We start from the raw sequence: 20,025 nt of genomic DNA, 5'->3' as shown, positions 1-20,025 counted from the left end.
CAAAAATTTGGCAGATGGAATATAATGTGGGAAAATGTGAAGTTTGGGAGGAAAAATAAAAAAGCAAAATATTATTTGAATGGAGAAATACTACAAAATGCTGCGGTGCAGAGGGATCTGGGTGTCCTCGTACATGAAACACAAAAAGTCAACATACAGGTGCAGCAGGTAATCCGGAAGGCAAACAGAATATTGGCCTTTATTTCTAGGGGGATGGAGTATAAAAGTAGGGAAGTCATGCTACAACTGTGAGACCACACCTGGAGTACTGCGTACAGTTCTGGTGCCTTATTTAAGGAAGGACATACTTGCATTGGAGTCAGTTCAGAGAAGGTTCACTAGGTTGATTCCGGGTATAGAAGGGTTGTCTTATGAGGAAAGATTGAACAGGTTGGGTGCATATTCATTGGAGTTTCAAAGAATGAGAGGAGATCTTATTGAAACATACAAGATTCTGAGGAGACTCGATGGGGTTGATGCTGAGAGGATGTTACCCCTCTTGGGGAATCTAAAATGAGGGCATAGTCTCAGAATAAGGGGTCACCCATTTAAGACTGAAATGAGGAGGAATTTCTTCTTCCAGAGGGGCGTGAATCTTTGAAATTCTTTACCCCAAAAAGCTGTCGAGGCTGAGTCATTGAATACATTCAAGGCTGAGTTAGACAAATTTCTGTTCAGCAAGGGAGTCAAAGGATATGGGGAAAAGGCGGGAAAGTGGAGTTGAGGTGAAAATCATATCAGCCATGATCTTATTGAATGGCGGAGCATTCTCAAGGGGCCGAATGGCCTACTCCTGCTCCTATCTCTTATGGCCTTATGGTCTTATAAAGATGTCAGACTGGTGATAGGCAGCATGCAAGGCAATGTCTGCACCATCTACGGCACCTTAGAATTATAAAATGATACAGCACAGAAGGAGGCCATTCAGCCTTGGCCTTGGCCAGCTCTATGAAAGAGCTATCCAATTAGTCCCACTCTCTTGCTCTTTCCCCATAGCCCTGCAAATTTTTTGATTTCAAGTATTTATTCAATTCCCTTTTGAATGTTACTATTGAATCTGCTTCCACCACTCTTTCAGGCAGTGCATTCCAAATCATAACAACTTGCTGCATAAAAATGTTTCTCCTCAAGTCGCCTCTGGTGGTTTTGCCAATTACCTTAAAACTGTGTCCTCTGGTTACCGACTCTTCTGCCACTGGAAACAGTGTCTCCTTATTTACTCATGATTTTGTACACCTCTATTAAATCTCCCCCTGACCTCTTCTGCGGTAAGGAGAACGACCCAGCTTCTCTTGTCTCTTCACCTCGCTGAAGTCCGTCAACCCTGACACCCTGTGGAAGCCTGCCTTATGTGCAAAATCTAATGCTTTCGTCCTGCTTCGCTCCATCAATAGGGAAGGAGATGTAGGTGTTTCTCCTAGCATAGAGAGCCTCGGTGACCTCCCTGATACATCAGTGTACTGCGGACTGTGAGATGTTGCTGATGTCACCTGTTGCACCCTGAAAGGAGCTCCTGGCATATGAGTTAAGGGCCACAGTGATCTTGACAGCCACAGGCAGTGCTGTCCATGCTTTGGTTTGAGACTGGAGTTGTAGCAGTAACAGGTGACAGAGCTCTTGGTGAAGCAAAGGCACCTGAGATATTGCTCCTGAGCAAAGTTAATGTAGGAGAACTGCTCCCTGAATACCCACTGTGAGTATAGCCTCCTGTGCAGTGCCCTCCTCCTCCTCCCTCTTCTGGCAGCTATTCCTGCTCTATAGTGCCTTCCGCCTCGTCCTCCAGCCCCGAAGGCAGCCTTATGAGACCACCCTTAACTGCAGCCAAACTATTTCTGAGGCAGCCAAAAACAGTGCAAGACCAGCAAAATCTTGCTCTGTGTAGACAAAGTAAACTTTCCAGAGTGATAAAGCACACCAAAAAAAGTCTTGAAATTAACCAGCAGACTGAAATGAGATACCAGCAACTAACTTCAACATTGACTCCGGACCCCATGAAATCTCATGGCATCAGGTCAAACATGGGCAAGGAAACCTCCTGCTGATTATTACCTACTGTCCTCCCTCAGCTGATGAATCAGTCCTCCTCCATGTTGAGCACCACTTGAAGGAAGCACTGTGGGTAGCAAGGGCACAGAATGTACTCTGGGTGGGGGACTTCAATGTCCATCACCAGGAGTGGCTCAGTAGCACCAGAAAACCTGTGCACAACGAGAAGGGGCATGGAGGAGTCCAGCTCCAACTTGGTGCAGGGCTTTGCGCAGAGCTTGGAGCCCATCCTTTCCAACATGGAATGGGTGGTCACCTCCATCAGCGCACCTGTGGAACCCACCATGATGCAGTGTCTGATGACTGATGTCGCAGCTTCCATTGCAACACAAACATCTGCCATCCAAGGTCTGACTGATGCCTTGGAAGCTCAGACCGCTGCTACTGTGGCTCTGGGGACCACTGTGGAACGGGGCTTACAGGGCGTCACAACACTCCAGCAATCCATTCTCCAGCTGATCACCAGGACTGCTGAGGCACCACCCCGGGAGAGTGGCAGTGGTGCCATGGCAGTCGGACCTGCTGTCCTCTCTCAGGACGACAGCCTTCCTGCTCCCACCCTTGCCACTCTGCCAGTGCCCCTGTTGTTGCCTCTCGGCCAGACTGCTGCAGCCCATGCTGAAATAGTGCAGTCTGAAGCCGGGCCCTCCTGGCCCAGAGCTGCTCGAGGTCGTCCTCCAAGGCCATCTGCATGCTCCTCCATTGAAAGCCAGCAGCCTCCCACCACCCATGCTCCAGCCAGTGGGGAATCACCTCGTAGGAGCACTAAGGTAGGTAAAAGCACACGAACAAAAGGCACTGAGGGAATGCACAAGGGTTAATAGTTCTGTTATGTTTGCATAATTTAATTTATTCATCAATAAATGAGACTTTGATTTTGTATTTGGTGGTGGTTTCTATTTATGCAATGAGCTGAGAGGGACACCAATGTGTAGTCAGATGGAGGGCGATTTGGTTGTCTTGTGGGAGTAGAAAGGTGGGGAATGTAGGATTGTTGGTGAGTTGGGGGATGTCGTTCCAATTATTGATAGCGGGCACGGATCAGGCGAGCACGCAGAGCCCTTGAAGACAAGGCATGTGGTCCCTGCTGCACCCTTGCATCTTCCTCCACTTCCTCTTCCGGCTCTACCCCCTCCTCCTCCTCCTCAGCCTCTTCCTCCTCCTGCTCCTCCGCCTCTTCCTCCTCAGCCTCCTCCTCCTCCACCTCTGGCTCAGGGTCTTCTGCAATCATTGGTGGCAAAGGCTGGTCCCTCATGATGGCGAGGTTGTGCAGCATGCAGCAGACCACCACAAATCTGCCCACCCACTCAGGGGAGTACTGCAGGGCTCCTCCAGACCAGTGTAGGCAGCGGAAGTGTTGTTTGAGGAGGCCCATGGTGTGCTCCACGATGTTGCGTGTGGCAGCATGGCTCTCATTATAGGCCTGCTGTGAGTTCCTGACCGGTGTCATGAGCCATGGCATGAGGGGATAGCCCTTGTTGCCCAGTAGCCAGCCTTTGACTTGCTGAGGCAGCTGAAAGGTAGCTGGCATGTTGGACTGCCGCATGGCGAAGTCGTCGTGACTGCTCCCAGGGTAGCGGGCACGACCTCCATGATTCAATGCGTGTGGTTGCACACCAGCTGCACGTTGAGGGAGTGGAAGCCCTTTCGGTTGACGAAGACGGCTGAGTTGATGTGCGGGGCACGCAGGGCAATATGTATGCAATCAATGGCACACTGCACCATGGGGAAGCCAGCAATGCGGGTGAAGCCCCGTGCTCGCTCGTTCTGCTTGTCTCTGTCGAGAGGGAAGGTGATGAACCTATTCCTCACGTGATACGGTGCATCTGTGACTTCCCTTATACAGCAGTGCAGTGCATACTGCAAGATGTTGCACATATCACCAGCAGAGGCCTGAAATGCTCCTGAGCCGTAGAAATTCAGTGCCACGGTGACCTTCACAGCCACAGGCAATGCTGTCCTCGCCCTGCTCTGAGGCTGCAGTTGTGGCCGCACCTGTTGACAGATCTCGTTCGCGGCTTCCTTGGTGAACCTCAGGCATGGATGCAATCCTCCTCGGTCATGTTGAGGTAAGAGAATTGATCCCGGAAGGCCCTCATTGGGTAGGGCCTCCTGCTCAGTGCCCTGTGCCTCCATCTCCTCGCAGCTTGACCTGCTATGCGTGGCCTCTCTGCATGCTCCCAGTCATGCTCAATGCCCAGCGGGAGCCTGAGCATATCGCCCAAGGTTGGCAGGAATGTTGTTCAATCATGGTTGTAACTTTCCGACCCGTAAGGCAGTACCTATCAATGCACTCTCAAAAGTAGTGTAGAAACTCTCAATAAGAATCGGGAGCTTTAAAAAACACTTCCTACTCCTCCAGCAGCCAGAAACAATAATCCAGCAACTAACCTGTAACACCTGCATGGCCCCTTTAAATAGCGCTGGTGTGGGGTCCTTCAGGCACTGTAAAACACGTTTAGATGGTTGGGGTTAAGACTGCGTTGAGTTGAGCGTTAAGGTCGAAAATGGTGTGTATCACTTTAAATCAGCGTTGCGCACTGATTGCACGTATTTTCTCCCTACTTTACATGCTTCCAGCATTCGGTATTTGCGCATGCGCTAACTCCTTTACCAAGATGGCGTCTGGCGCACGTCACGCAGGAAACGTGCGTGCGCATCCAAGACGCCATCTTGGATGTCGGAGAGGCCATGTAGTGCCAGAACAACGGGCGCTACACGGCCCAATTTAGCGCCCAGAGTTATTTACAGAAGCAAATAGCAACAACGAGATATTGAAATCAATCCAAGATCACAGTAATGTGGTGCCAGTTCAGGAAGGGGTCAAAAGACAAACCAGCCAGATGAAGTCATTTGAGAACTTCCTTGCAAAGCTTGGGATAAAACAAATGCTTTTCAGAGAGAGATAATTATCTGATTTCTTCCTGAATGAACAGGATAAATTCTTTCAAAGTTTTACATAGGTCCGTACCTTGGGATTTCTCTTTCGCTCCCTCAAACACCGACACGTCTATGATCTTGATTTCATCAATCTTCCTGGCTGCCAATTAGGCTGAATTCGAAGGTGTAGAATGTTGGTGTACTCCAAGCTCAGCTTCCTCCTGCCACATCTAATTAGTCACCAAGACCACTTCTTTCACCTCCAAAGCATGTCCTCCCCTCCATCCTTGTTGCTAAAACTAATCCCCGCCATTATTGCCTGGAGACTTCATTTCTGCCATATTCTACCTGCTAGTCTATCTGCTTCCATCATCCATCAACTACAAGCAATCTAGAATGTGACTTACGTCACCATGGACAAAATATTTAATTTTTTTGTCACATTATCCCTGCCCCTTTGGAGGCTCTTTTGTGAGTGCTGCTAACATGACACTTGTGAGAACCAAACTTGGCAGAAAACGCATCAGCATTCCAGTTGCGCAAGTCATGACAATGGCAGGTTACCAAGTTGTATCTCTGCAATGTAATACTCCATTGCAACAGACATTCATTCTTGTCATGTATTTAATCAAACTAAGGCAAAGATGCCACAGGGACAGAAGTAGGCAGTCTTGGTGTTGGACTGGATGTGGGATTTGAATCACATTCATCTCACTGTTCTTCATGGGTACTTGCTGTACGTGAAATGATTGCCATATTTGTCTACATAACAACAGTCACTGCAGTTCAAAGTAACATATTGTACATGAAGTACTGACAGGTATGATAAGACGTTATATAAATGCAAATCTTTCTTTCTTTCGCTAATTTTGAAAAATGCATTCTTGAGATATGAGCATCGCTAGTAAGGCCAGCATTTATTGCCCACCCCTAGTTGCCCTTGACAAGGTGGTGGTGGGCCTTCTTGAACCACTGGTGAATACGATGAAGATACTCGCACAATGCTGTTAGGTAGGGAGTGCCAGGATTTTGACCCATCAACGATGAAGGAACGGCGATCTATGTCGAAGTCAGAATGGTGTGTGACTGGAGGTGGTGGTGTTCCCATGCACATGCTGCTCTTGTCCTTCTTGGGTGGTAGGGGTCACAGGTTTGGGAGGTGCTGTCGAAGAAGTCTTTGCAAGATACTGCAGTGCATCCTGTAGATAGTGCACATTACGGCCACGGTATGCCGTTGGTGGAGGGAGTGGATGTTTAATCTAGTGGATGGGATACCGATCAAGCGGACTGTTTTGTCCAGGATGGTGTCGAGCTTTTTAAGTGTTGTTGCAGCTGCACCCATCCAGGCAAGTGGAGAGTATTCCATCAGACTCCTGACTTGTATCTTGTAGGTGATTGAGAGGCTTTGAGGAGTCAGGAGGTGAGTCACTCGTCACAGAACATCCAGCCTCTGACCTGCTCTAATAGACAACGGCATTTATGTGGCTGGTCCAGTTGAGTTTCTGGTCAATGATGACCCCCAGAATGTTGATGGTGGGGGATATGGTGATGGAAATGCCATTGAATGTCATGGGGAGGTGGTTAGACTCAGATACATTTTACCAAAATGTCATCATTTGTATTAGAAGTTGATTTGTCCCCTTTTAGCAAGATGATTGGACTTTGATGTAGTGCCTCTTTCATTGATTGGATTCATGTAACCCTGTTGCTGTTTCCCTCTATTAGGTGCTTCCAGCTTTTCCAAGACCATTAGAAGATGGGAACGCATTACTGAATAGTGATCTATTTTTGGTAGGCCTCTTCTCCAGTTTAAAACTGTGAGGCTTATCTCGATCTTGTCAAATCTGATTATTGAGGTTTGCGTATTTTATTTACCAGTAATTTGTATTTTTATTAATCTAATTTAAGGCTTGCCAAGGGATCAGTTTACAAGGGATCAGTCATCATGACATGATGAACCTATGGATCCAACTCTGGAGTTTTATTCAGGTTCCTATTCAATCTTATTCAACTTTGGACATTTTACTCAGCTTCATTTGTATATTTATGAAATTTTTCAGCCTAAATTCGGCTCCCCAAACCATCCTGCAATCTCAGGGATCATGTAAATGAAGTGTTCAAAATCATGAAGGGTTTTGATAGAGTAAATAAGGAAAAACTGCTTCCACTGGCAGAAGGGTCGGTAACCAGAGGAGACAGATTTAAGGTAATTGGCAAAAGAGCCAGAGGTGAGATGAGGACAATTTTTTTTACAGAGCGGGTTATTATGATCCGGAATGCACTGCCTGAAAGGGTGGTGGAAGCAGATTCAATAGTAATTTTCAAAAGAGAATTGGATAAATACTTGAAGGGGAGAAAATTACAGGGCTATGGGGAAAGAGCAGGGGATTGGAACGAAATGGATAGCTCTTTCAAAGAGCTGGCATGGGCACGATGGGCCAAATGGGCTCCTTCTCTGCTGTAAGATTCTATGTCAGTGTTGCAGGTCTGACTCCAGAGATGCCAAAACTTATTTTCATTTTTTTAATTCTCTGGCCCTGTGCATTACTCCCCATCTGACTGCTCCATATCATAGCCTTGTGCTTCAATCACCAGTTCTGTGTGCCTTGCTCCCCGCCCAACTCCTCGTTTCCCTAACCTTCTGTGCCTGACTGCGCTTCTCTCTGGCCCTTTGATTCACACAGTGTCTGCATGCTTCGTTCCCTGCCTGACTACTCCCTAGCAGTGCTTTGCTCCCTGGTCTGTGCAATGGGATGAATGTTTCCCAATAGCAGTAGCTGCCTCTGTTGCACATGGAGCTACACCAACCCACCAGATTCTGAAGGAACTATTTCAACTAACATATGTGCGTAGTTTCCTATTTAGATTTTGTATTTGTATTTTACTTAGAAATTTTGATACAAATCCAGTGACTGCCTATACAAGGAACTGATCACAGGTATGTGATTGTTCGTAGTTAAATAATGCATTTTACAGATTATTTACACTCAGCAGAGGGAACTTTTAGCAGGTTGGCATGGCTGCTCCTCTGGAGGGTTCCCGCTTCTCCAAAATCAATTTAATGACATCCAGGTGCACAAATGCCGAAGATCACTAAAACTAGGATTACCTGATAGTCTCCAACGGGAGCTATCAATTCACCAACATATTTACACAGGATTGGCAAATAGGTGAAATACTTTACCATGAGAGAGTTCCACCTCGTAAAGCTTCGAGAGCAGCATGCAGGTACATGTGCAGGTAAAGAAAGGGAATAAGGATAATTTCTTTAAAAGGGACTGCACCTGAAAAATAAATTGATGTTGATAGAAGAGAGAAATACAACAGAAGTTTCAAAATGGAAACAGGCAATCCAGCCCAACCATCCAATGTCAGCATTAACCCTCCACATGAGAAGCTAAGCTGTATGTTAAAACTATTAAAGCTGTTCAGTGAGGCAAGCCAATATTAGAAAGACTACCCAAAGGAAGCAATAATCAAAATAGGACACCAGTATATAATAATATCAAAAAGGGAACACCGGAGATAATGAGGTTTAAGAGGACGAACAGGAGAAACAAGACTATAGAGGCAGCATCTGAAAGATGGAAAATTAATATGGATGTAATGCAATATCTTTATTGCAGAATGTTTATACACAATAAATCCAGGTACATTAAAAGGGCAATGAGATGTAACAATTGTCTGTTGACCAGTAAGCCTAAGGAAAGGGCTATGGTCTCAGAAAGCAAGGTACAGGAACTTACAAGGGGAGACAAAAGTGAGGGAATTTTTGAGGGCAAATTGATACAATTACATTTGGTAAGTGAGCAATCACAGGCCAATGAGATTGCCAGGCAAACATTAAACCTTGAGAGACAGCCTTCTTTCCACTCTATTCCAAATAATCTTGCAAGCTCAATCCCTACCAAGTAGGATGATCCTACTTAGATCAAATAGTGAGCACCTTAGTAGTGCTATGTGCTAGAATACTACATAGTTATGGTTGGTCAAACTCAAGCACAATCCCCTACAAATCTGGGGGTCTCTGAGCCTTGGCTCTACGTCTAAGCTTACTCTTCTCTTTGATACATGCGTTATGTCCTACAAGGAAAAAGTGTGCATTCCATAAACACGAACTTACCCTTGTGGATTTCTTGCTTTTGTGACTCTTAAGCATGGTGATCAGTTTCTGCACATGTCAGACATCCAGCTAACCAAATAAACTAAGGTTGAAAGAGCAATGAATTTCAAAACAGATATAGTCAGTAAAAATAAAGGACAAATGAATTTGATAGCAAATGTAAACACAATGTGGCCTCAAGCATCCTATTTGTAGATCCAGAGGAGATAATGAATGATTATCAAATGGCCTTGATGAAAGAAATAAAGAAAATAAAGACTTGCATTTATATAGCGCCTTTCATGATCTCAGGATGTCCCAAAGCACTTTACAGCCCATGAAGTACTTTAGAAGTGTAGTCACTGTTGTAATGTAGGAAACACGGCAATGAATTTGTGCATAGCATGGTCCTACAAACAGCAATGTGATAATGACCAGATAATCTGTTTTTTAGTGATGTTGGTTGAGGGATAAATATTGGTCAGGACACCGGGGAGAACTAGCCTGCTCTTCTTCGAAACAGTGCCATGGAATCTCTTACGTCCACCTGAGAGGGCTGATGGGGCCTCAGTTTAATGTCTCGTCCGAAAGACGGCACCTCCGACAGTGCAGCACTCCCTCAGTTCTGCACTGGAGTGTCAGCCTAGATTTAGTGCTCAAGCCTCTGGAGTAGGACTTGAAATCAGAATTCTGATTCAGAGGAGAGAATGCTACCACTGAGACACAACTGACATCTGAGAGGGTTATTGATAGTTTATAGCTGAACAATAGACTAAAATTATATTTGAAAATTGAATTTATCTGAGAAGAAAAAGAAGTCAGAAGAAACAAGCCATGTTAACTTATTACACGTACATGACCCTTGCTGGGGAATTTTTTGAGGACCTTGATGTCTCTCTAAACTACAAGAATGCAACAGCGTTAAGAAAAATACAAAAAGCTTTCTTGTGGAGGAGTTGTTGTGACTATCCATTGAGAGCTTTGATAGAAAAATTGTAGGATCTATTTAGAATAGCTTTGATTATTTAATAACACATGCTCCAAAAAGATTGAATTTGCAAATACAGCAAAATTTTGAAGATTTTGCCCTGAATGCACATAATTTCAGAGGGGACAGGATGATTTCATGCAGTCTGCAGAGGAAGTAAGCCCAGTGCAACTGTCTTTTCTTTAAATTACAAATTGAATTTTAGAATTATAATGCACTCTTTGCAAACTAAAAGCTGAGTAAGCTACTGTCAGTATGTCTTCATGGTAGAATTCTCACCTCTGAGTTAGAGGTTATGGGTTCAAGCTCAGGACTTGAGTACATAGTCTCGACTGACACTTCAATGGAATATTGAGGGAGTGCTGTCTTGTTGGAGATGCTGTTTTTTGGATAATATGTTAAAATGAGACCCTGTCTGCTTGTTCAGGTGGACATGAAAGATCCTATGACATTATATATCTTGGCCAATATATACCCCTCAACCACCACCATCAACATAGATTAACTGATCATTAGCAAAATACTGCAGATGCTGGAAATCTGAAATAAGAACAGAAAATGCTGAAAAAGCTCAGTAAGTGAGGCAGCATCTGTGGAGAAAGAAACAGAGTTAATGTTTCAGGTCTTTGAACATTTCTTTCTCTACAGATGCTGCTTCACTTGCTGAGCTTTTCCAGCATTTTCTGTTTTTATTAACTGATCATTATCTCAATGCTGTGTGAAAATTGTCTGCCATATTTGCAACATTACGACAGAAAAACAATTGCACATGCACAAGCTTATGAAAGCAGAGATATTATAAGTTTGTGGTTTGTGACTTTGTTTTTGGCTACTGTTCCTCCTCCAGTGGCTGGGAAACATCTATACTGAATGAAAACCTGCATCTCTGGCCTCTCAGGTGAGCTATGTTTCTCAGCCCACATGCAGTCAGAAAAGATTATGTTCTCTGTCTCTGGCATCAATGTTTATACTGTTGCTTCTTTTAGGCAGATGGTGAAAGGTGGGGTTAGAGTCTCCATCAGCAGTAGCTCTGTCTCATTCACTTTGCTGCATCAAGGTAACCATTGGCAGCAGCATAATAAGGTTAACACAGCATTATGGCCAGGAGTCACTGGAAGCTATGTTCCAGTTTTGCATTCATGGCTGGTGCGGTGGTTGTCCATGAGACCTCAGCACAGAGAGGATCCTGAGCCACAGGGGGACAGGATCTATCCATTCATTGACCCTGAATTTCAATCTAGAACACTTAACAGTACCCAGGGATTCCATAAAGTTAAACACCGGAAGGAACATACTCTGTACTTTAAGGCTGGTTTATTTCAGTTCTATAGGACAAATGGCCAAAGCATGAAATGCACCTTCCCAAAAGACCCATCTGACAGTACTGATTTCATGGATATTCTATATCCATCCCCCATCCAGAGAAGCCTGGAGGGTTCCAGCATGCCACTTACCAAGACAGTCATAATTATTGCAGAAATACCATCCCAAACTGGGAGACCAGTGCTTACAATACCATTTCATCCACAACCACATAGAAATTTAAGTAACTAGACTCTCTTAATCAATAAATCCAAGCTTGGGGGCCCTGGAGATGGGGGACATTCAGTTGCCAAGCCGATAAAGTAAAATACCAGGATTGCTTTTGGAAAAAAGGTGCACAATCTAACTGATAATTTCACTATATTTCTATTATCCACGCAACTTTTTATTTGGCAATGGAAATTTTTAATGTTACACACATATCTATACTGACTGGACTAAACAGTTCACTTCAACTGATGTTCTCTTTGTTAGTTGTAAAGACCTGTCTTGTGTCAATCAAAAGATGTCTTGTGGATAACTGAATATAGACACATGTTATATCTTGGTGAGCTGATTCTGTGCTGTTTGAGTGAAATTTGTCTCATTCTTAGCAATGGGCTTTGGCTATACACCTGAGAAAATCTGTAGGACAGAATATGATCACCCATTTCTACATTTAGGACAAGGTGGCTGAGTATTTTCTTCTATTGTCTGCTCTTTGAAGTTTTATTCTTCAAGTATACTTTTATTTGTCATTTTTACTTATTCGTTTGGGTTATTTAGCCAGTTTGCTTGCGCATCCTTAGTTATTGTAGCATGGTGGTTATGGTAATGAACTAGAACCCAGGGGAGGTGGGCAGGGTGCGGCGGTGGCCAAAATTGGCTGAGGAACCCAGCAAATCCGGAGGCACGGAGGTCCTGCCGAAGTTAACGGCAGGACCTCATTAACATTTTCTTGTTCTGTTTCCCGCCCAGCAGCCGGCCAAATTGGCAGCCTGACCGGCAGCTAGGAGGGAAAAGCAGTGGCAGGAATCCACAGCCGGGGATCTTTGGGGATGGTCCCCATCAATCAGAATGGGGAGAGAGGCCGTGAAAGGAAGGGGGGAGAGAGGCCACAATCAGAAGTGGGTGAGAGGTTGGCAATCGGGAGGGCTGGGGGGGTGGGGTTGGTGGGGGGGCTGGCGATTGGGGCTGGGGGAGGCCGAAGGCTTTCTTGAGGGGCCTGAGGGGAGCACTCCTGTTCGTCCGGGCGTGCATGGAGTGCTGAAAAGGGCACTTACATTGTGGAGCCGGCAGCTCCCGCCTCTCTTTCACTGCCAGGTTTCCCAACCCCTGGGAAACCATGCAACAACAGTCAAATTTTAAATCGTGTTCCCAATTGCACGGTGGGAGCCCGATTTAAATGTTAATTAAGCGTCTCGGCTCTCTACGGTGGGACACTCAGACATCTCGATATTCACCGGCATAAAAAAGGCAGCGGGTAGGTACGCAGCATGCTGGTGATGTGTTCCCCATTTTTGATTCTTTAACCCCACCTGACCCTTTCCCACCCGTTGTAGGGGTTGTTGATATCGAGGCCTGTGAGTTCGAATCCCATATAAGTTGTGAAATTTAATTCAATAAATCTGACAATTTGTGGGCTAGCACCAGAAAAATGATCACAAAAGTTGCTGGTTTGTTGTAAAAACTCACTTGTTTCACTCACGTCCCTCAGACCTACATGTAACTCCAGTTTAATGCCTTCTGACCTAGAAACCCAATTGGGAAATAAATATGGCTGTGCCAGTGTTCTGAGATCAAGGTTCGATTTAAGCACATGCCCAAACCATCTTTCCTCCGATTATAAGTGTAAATGAGGTATTGGATCCAACTGGATTCAGTCATCTGAGGTGGTAACTAAAGTGCAGATCTGTTTAGTGTCACTCATTAGGAAGTGACAACCATTCACAATGGTTTACAAATGTAATCCATTTTTGCTATATGCCTTTTCTCAAAAAAATTAACAACGCCACGTGTTTAAAATTGTTTGTGATCGTAAATCTCACCCTCAGTTTCTGGATGTTGGTATTCCTGAAGTGATTCGTAGAAAAAAATGATCAGTATGAATTGAGCAGTACCCTTGTGGCGTGGATAAACACGTTTGATTTTTGTTAGATTATGGGAGAATAGTAGTTTTAAACCTTTTTGAATTCAATACTGTGCATTCGGTTTATTCCAACCAAATTATCACAAAAGGAAAACAATTTACGAGTGTGAGCGGTAACTGCAATGTATTCCTGCAGAATACAACTTCACCATCCCCACAGCCGGCTGCAGTCTGGGTAGGTCAAAGCGGTGATTGACAGGCGAGCCCTGACGAAGGCGCTTAAATTCATACAACGGTTAGGAGACCGTGGCAGAAAGAGAAGCGCGCGTTCAAAAATAAAAGCGATTTATTTTCACTTATTAAACAAGAACGACGCCGAGAAAGCGAGTAAAAGTAAAGAGAAAGTGAGAAGAGCTGGCTGTATAAAATTTCTGCCAGTGTAAGTGTCTATTTGGAGTTGGGTTTGGGCAGTGACTGATGTGTGGTGAGTGTACATAGTTCGCTGCTTATTCACTGGGTTAATTTTGCAGACAGTTGTCGTCCGTGTTTGTACGAGAGAGAGAAGCCTGTCGTATGTTTGACCCTTACTTTTTGGAGCTGTTAGTTTGGGGGCTATAGGATAACGTCGTTTTCGTGCAGAAATACTTCATTAAAGTCCAAAGGAAAAAAAGAACGTCAAATTAATGTCTTTTTTTTGTAAAACTCATCGTTTGGCTCTAATTGCATTTTAGTAAAACGCCATTGACTGTGACCTAGATCGATGTTGGATCTGGACGGAATTTTTAAAAAGTACAGTAAGAAGAGTTTGGTACCATGGATACGGTGAGGATCGCGACAGCTGCTCGACCGCCGGCAGGGTACGTTGGCATTTCTAAAACTTCATTGTATCACACCTGGCTTCGCTGCAAAATATTTTGTGGCCGGCTTAAATAAATAAATAATGCAACTGCGCACGAAGAAGAAAATGAAAAGTGTGTGTGTGTGTGTGGGGGGGGGGGGGGGGGGGTTGGGGTTGGAATAGACACTATAAATATGCGAGACATTGTCCTGTGAATGGTTGGTTAAGGTCGGTGAAGGTGAAGGTAACGCTCCTGGGCCTGGGCCTGGGCCTGGGCCCGGTTGCGCTGCGCTTTGCCCGTTTCCATGGAAACACTGCGCACCTGACCAGGGCGGTGGACGGGCCGGGCCGGGCCGGCAGCGGGTCACGAGCCGAGATCCTGATACCTGTCAGCAGCTTCCGCCCGCCCGCCGCCCGCAGGCCAACACTGTCCTCAGACCAGATCGAAACTTTGCGGGAACACGCAGCCCGCCGCCGGTGTGCAGGGAGAGTTGGGAGCCTTTCTAAACTGTTGCGCGCAGGGCCTTCAAGTACATGGAGGGGGAGGGGGAGGGGGAGGAAGAAATAAAAGCCTATTTATTGTAACGAACAGCTCGTGCCTGACTTTGTATCAAAAATGGTGCGTGTCCGGCAGTATGCTGATTTATAATTTGCCCTTTTATTTACAAAGTATGTTTGATGTCTTTAAAAATCTTAAATCGTTTTCACCTTCAATCAACTATAATATAATATACCTATTTTATGGGCACGTTTGTTCTATAGGAGAATGCATTTATTTCAAGTTCACTTTTTTTCGTATTTTATCGACTCCATTATCGTACCAATATCGCCGTTAATTCCTTCCATGACCTGTCACGTAATAACGGGACAACTTGGCTTAAAGGAAAACCGTAGGAAGCTACTTATATTTTAGTGCATTTAAAGAGAAACCAAATACTTTGCATATTGATAAGATTCATAAGTTACTAAAGTGGTTTAATTCGTTCTGAAGTTTTCAAGTGTTTCTTTCAAGTGTCAGCCGTTCTTAGTGACATTAACTAGTTTGAACTTGCCCCTAATACCAAAAGACACAGTTTTCTATTTAGTTCAATTTTTATTTTGGGAAATGGATTTATTTTTGAATGATAAACACTGTTAGTGTGTTTATATTTAACGTTTTTGCCCGAAAGGAAGCCTTTATATCCGTTATTTAAACAGTTTATTTTCGAGGGCAGAGGCAAAGTTTTCAACAGAGTAAATTATATTTTATAATCTGTACATATTCGTCTTTAAAGAGGTTTATTTTCTTTTAGTTGTGCCTTTATAACCATGCAGACTTTCATTACGTATAACAGAGCTTTTTTAACCCTTTATATTAAGGGAGGTTCAGGAAATTCCTGTATTGTAAGGCAACTGATTTTGTTTTCAGCTTGTGCTGTGAAACACCAGGAACAGCTTCATTACTGTAATAACATGTTGAAATCAGCCTCTGTTCACCTTATTGCCACTTTTCTCTAATTTTCTCTTCCATACTTATTTTAACTTTCATGTGACTGGTTTCTGGTGAGAATACACACTGTAATCCTTTCTTCAAAGTTTGAAGGCACTAACTCACATTGGAGTTAAGCCTCCAGTACCGTGGCAAACTGGCCATTTTTCGTGAGTCTAAACTGTGAGTGTCAGCAGCCTATTGGATTGTGGAAGGCATCACATGGTAAATAGACTGTCAACACTCTATGTTCACAAACTAATACATTCCAGCAGGAATTATTTGCTGGCAGTCAAGAGTAATAATCCTGATTGGTTTTATCTCCTCAATGGCTCAGGGAGCTGAAGGCACTTGTAGCTTCCAACTGTTCCCAAGCCACTGACACTACCCCTCTCCCTGGCCAGTGTCTGAGGCTGAACCAGACCGTTCGCAACCTTGGCATCCTATTTGACCCTGAGATGAGCTTCTTATTCCATATCTGCTCCATCACCAAGACCGCTTACTTCCACCTCCATAACGTCGCCCGTCTTTGCCCTTGCCTCATCTTATCTGCTGCTGAAACCTTCATTCTTGCCTTTGTTACCTCTCGACTTGACTATGCCAATGCTCTCCTGGCCGGCCTCCCTTCTTCCATCCTCCATAAACTTGAACTCATCCAAATCTCTGCTGCCCGTACCCTAACTCGCACCAAGTCCTGTTCTCCCATCAGCCCTGTGCTCGCTGAACTACATTGGCTCCTGGTCCGAGGACGCCTTGATTTTTAAAATTCTCATCCTTGTTTTCAAATCCCTCCAGGCCTTGCCCTTCTCTATCTTTGTAACCTCCTCCAGCCCTACAATCCTCCGAGACCTCTAAGCTCCTCCAATTCTTGCCTCTTGCGCATCCCCGATTTTAACTGCTCCACCATTGGTGGCCATGCCTTCAGCTGCCTAGGCCCTCAGCTCTGGAATTCCCTCCCTAAACCCCTCTCTCTCCTCCTTAAAGATTCTCTTTGAAACCTACTTCTTTTAGCTTTTGGTCACCTGTCCTAATATCTCCTAATGTGGCTCGGTGTCATTTTTTTTATATAGCGCTCATAGTAAAACATCCCAACATGCTTCATATGTTAAAAGTGCCATATTGTTGTTGTTGCGCCAGCTGAGATCAGCTAACTTGGCACTAATTAAGTTTAAGTCTAAGCTAGGATCACCCGGGTTGTGTATCATTTAGTGTTGCATAAGGCAGTACATTTCGCCACTAGACTATAAGGGCAACTTGAAGTATTGACTTAGAATAATGTACAGGTTGTCATGTCATTTTTCACTTTTGAACTTTGGTCGTAATACCTTGGTGGGGAGAGGGGGTGGAATTATGGAACTTTCATGGTAGTACACAATTGTAGCAGGATATTAAAACCTTGGATAAGTAATCGTTTAAAGAGATTGTTTCTTAAAATCTTTTAAAGTTTAAAATCGTTCATTTTTTTTTGGTAACTCCAGTAAAAGTAAGACACTCAGACACAGAGTATGATGTCACTGAACTCAAGAAGGTATCTACGGCTGACCTGAATTTGTAACCGATTGTAAAGAAACCTTGTCCGTGACCACTTCTGATATCCTGTTCGACAAGTTAGTCATTCTTTAGGAAAAGTAAAACTTGTAGACATCCAACCTCATTATCTGCTTCCTTGGCTTGTATAGGTAGCCCTGAGTTCTCCCTGACCCCACCACCTCAAACACACTATCTACTTGCATAATGCCCATGCCTTTCAATAATTCTAAATGCTAAGAGTGGATTACACTCTCCCCCTCCCCTCAATTCTCTTTCTCTTCAAGTATAGACCCAGGCCGTTCAGTCCATCCTGATAACTCAATGATCTTGGGTGAGAGATCATACTTACAGCCTTCTCTGCGCGTTTCTGCAGTCAAACTCCTTTCAGAGATGGGGATGTAAACTTGATGCGCCTCCAAATGAGGTCACATCAAAGCCTCATATAACCTTATTATTGTGGTCCTTGTTTTGTATCTAAATGTTTGAGCACCATAGCCTAGGACTGTTTGCTTTGGTCTTGGTCTCCTGAACCTGAGCTTGAACTTTAAGGGAGCAAACAGTGATCATCCCCAAATCTTTTCCCCCCCTTTCAACTGCCTTTAACTGACATCCACTTGTTATTACATTTCATACCTTTTTGTAATTATCTACATTGTGCACTTGACTATATTGAAAGACATTTGGCAGTTTTGGGCCCACTACCCTAATCTAATCTAATTTATGATTTATTTTCCTCCTTTTGAGGTTACTGATATGCTATGCAATTGGGTGTCATCTGTAATTTTAATTACTGTGCTCTCCTGCAGATCTTCAGTGAACATAGGGTGGCCCAGTACCAAACCCTGAGCACCCTGTGATTGGACCCATTTAAAAACCACCCTTTGTTATGGTCCCTTAAAAATTTTTAAAATCCATTTCACTGTGCACACGAGACCTAATTTCTCTATGCAATACAGCGTGAGGCAGTTTATCAAAAAGCTTTTGGAAATTCAAGTAAATTATGTATACCAGGTGTTTCTGATCATCTGGTCACTTTTTAAAAAAAAAACTGGATCAGAGTTGTCAAACATGACTTGTGCATTTTGAAACAGTATTAAGTAGCCCCTATTCAGGGCAAGGCTGGTAGAAGTAGGGAACCTTGGATGACTCGGGAGATTGAGGCACTAGTCAAAAATAAGAAGGAGGCATATGACATGCATAGGCAGCTGGGATCAAGTGGATCCCTTGAAGAGTATAGAGATTGCCGGAGTAGAGTTAAGAGAGAAATCAGGAGGGCAAAAAGGGGATATGAGATTGCTTTGGCAGATCAGGCAAAGGTGAATCCAAAGAGCTTCTACAAATACATAAAGGGCAAAAGGGTAACTAGGGAGAGAGTAGGGCCTCTTAAGGATCAACAAGGTCATCTATGTGCGGAACCACAAGAGATGGGTGAGATCCTGAATGAATATTTCACATCGGTATTTACGGTTGAGAAAGGCATGGATGTTAGGGAACTTGGGGAAATAAATAGTGATGTCTTGAGGAGTGTACATATTACAGAGAGGGAGGTGCTGGAAGTCTTAACGCGCATCAAGGTAGATAAATCTCCGGGACCTGATGAAATGTATCCCAGGACGTTATGGGAGGTTAGGGAGGAAATTGCGGGTCCCCTAGCAGAGATATTTGAATCATCCACCGCTACAGGTGAGGTGCCTGAAGATTGGAGGGTAGCAAATGTTGTGCCTTTGTTTAAGAAGGGCGGCAGGGAAAAGCCTGGGAACTACAGACCAGTGAGCCTGACATCTGTAGTGGGTAAGTTGTTAGAGGGTATTCTGAGGGACAGGATCTACAGGCATTTGGAGAGGCAGGGACTAATTAGGAACAGTCAGCATGGTTTTGTGAGAGGAAAATCATGTCTCACGAATTTGATTGAGTTTTTTGAAGGGGTAACCAAGAAGATAGATGAGGGCTGTGCAGTAGACGTGGTCTACATGGACTTCAGCAAAGCATTTGACAAGGTACCGCATGGTAGGTTGTTACATAAGGTTAAATCTCATGGGATCCAAGGTGAGGTAGCCAATTGGATACAAAATTGGCTTGACGACAGAAGACAGAGGGTGGTTGTCGAGGGTTGTTTTTCAAACTGGATGCCTGTGTCCAGCGGTGTGCCTCAGGGATCGGTGCTGGGTCCGCTGTTATTTGTTATTTATATTAATGATTTGGATGAGAATTTAGGAGGCATGGTTAGTAAATTTGCAGATGACACCAAGATTGGTGGCATTGTGGACAGTGAAGAAGGTTATCTAGGATTGCAACGGGATCTTGATAAATTGGGCCAGTGGGCCGATGAATGGCAGATGGAGTTTAATTTAGATAAATGTGAGGTGATGCATTTTGGTAGATCGAATCGGGCCAGGACCTACTCCGTTAATGGTAGGGCGTTGGGGAGAGTTATAGAACAAAGAGATCTAGGAGTACAGATTCATAGCTCCTTGAAAGTGGAGTCACAGGTGGATAGGGTGGTGAAGAAGGCATTCAGCATGCTTGGTTTCATTGGTCAGAACATTGAATACAGGAGTTGGGATGTCTTGTTGAAGTTGTACAGGGCATTGGTGAGGCCACACTTGGAGTACTGTGTACAGTTCTGGTCACCCTATTATAGAAAGGATATTATTAAACTAGAAAGAGTGCAGAAAAGATTTACTAGGATGCTACCGGGACTTGATGGTTTGACTTACAGGGAGAGGTTAGACAGACTGGGACTTTATTCCCTGGAGAGTAGGAGGTTAAGGGGTGATCTTAT

At 44.3% G+C, this 20,025-nt stretch overlaps 1 protein-coding gene across 8 annotated transcripts in view; it reads left to right on the top strand.

The window, feature by feature from the left end:
• The first annotated feature begins 13,682 nt into the window (after positions 1–13,682).
• Positions 13,683–20,025, top strand: part of cobl (cordon-bleu WH2 repeat protein) — a 346,962-nt gene continuing 340,619 nt past the window's right edge. For 7 of the 8 annotated variants that reach the window (XM_068005412.1, XM_068005400.1, XM_068005380.1 and 4 more), the window contains exons 1-2: positions 13,683–13,846; positions 14,139–14,264. In XM_068005412.1, the coding sequence (XP_067861513.1) occupies positions 14,221–14,264 (44 nt within the window). In that variant the 5' untranslated portion in view covers positions 13,683–13,846; positions 14,139–14,220. The remainder of the gene's footprint in view (positions 13,847–14,138; positions 14,265–20,025) is intronic. The other variant, XM_068005366.1, reaches the window with a different exon arrangement.

Source organism: Heptranchias perlo, chromosome 2 (assembly GCF_035084215.1).
Source record: "Heptranchias perlo isolate sHepPer1 chromosome 2, sHepPer1.hap1, whole genome shotgun sequence".
NCBI classification, from domain to species: Eukaryota; Metazoa; Chordata; class Chondrichthyes; order Hexanchiformes; family Hexanchidae; genus Heptranchias; species Heptranchias perlo.
The sequence above is the reverse complement of the archived record's forward strand: the minus strand, read 5'-3'. Positions and strand labels throughout refer to the sequence as shown.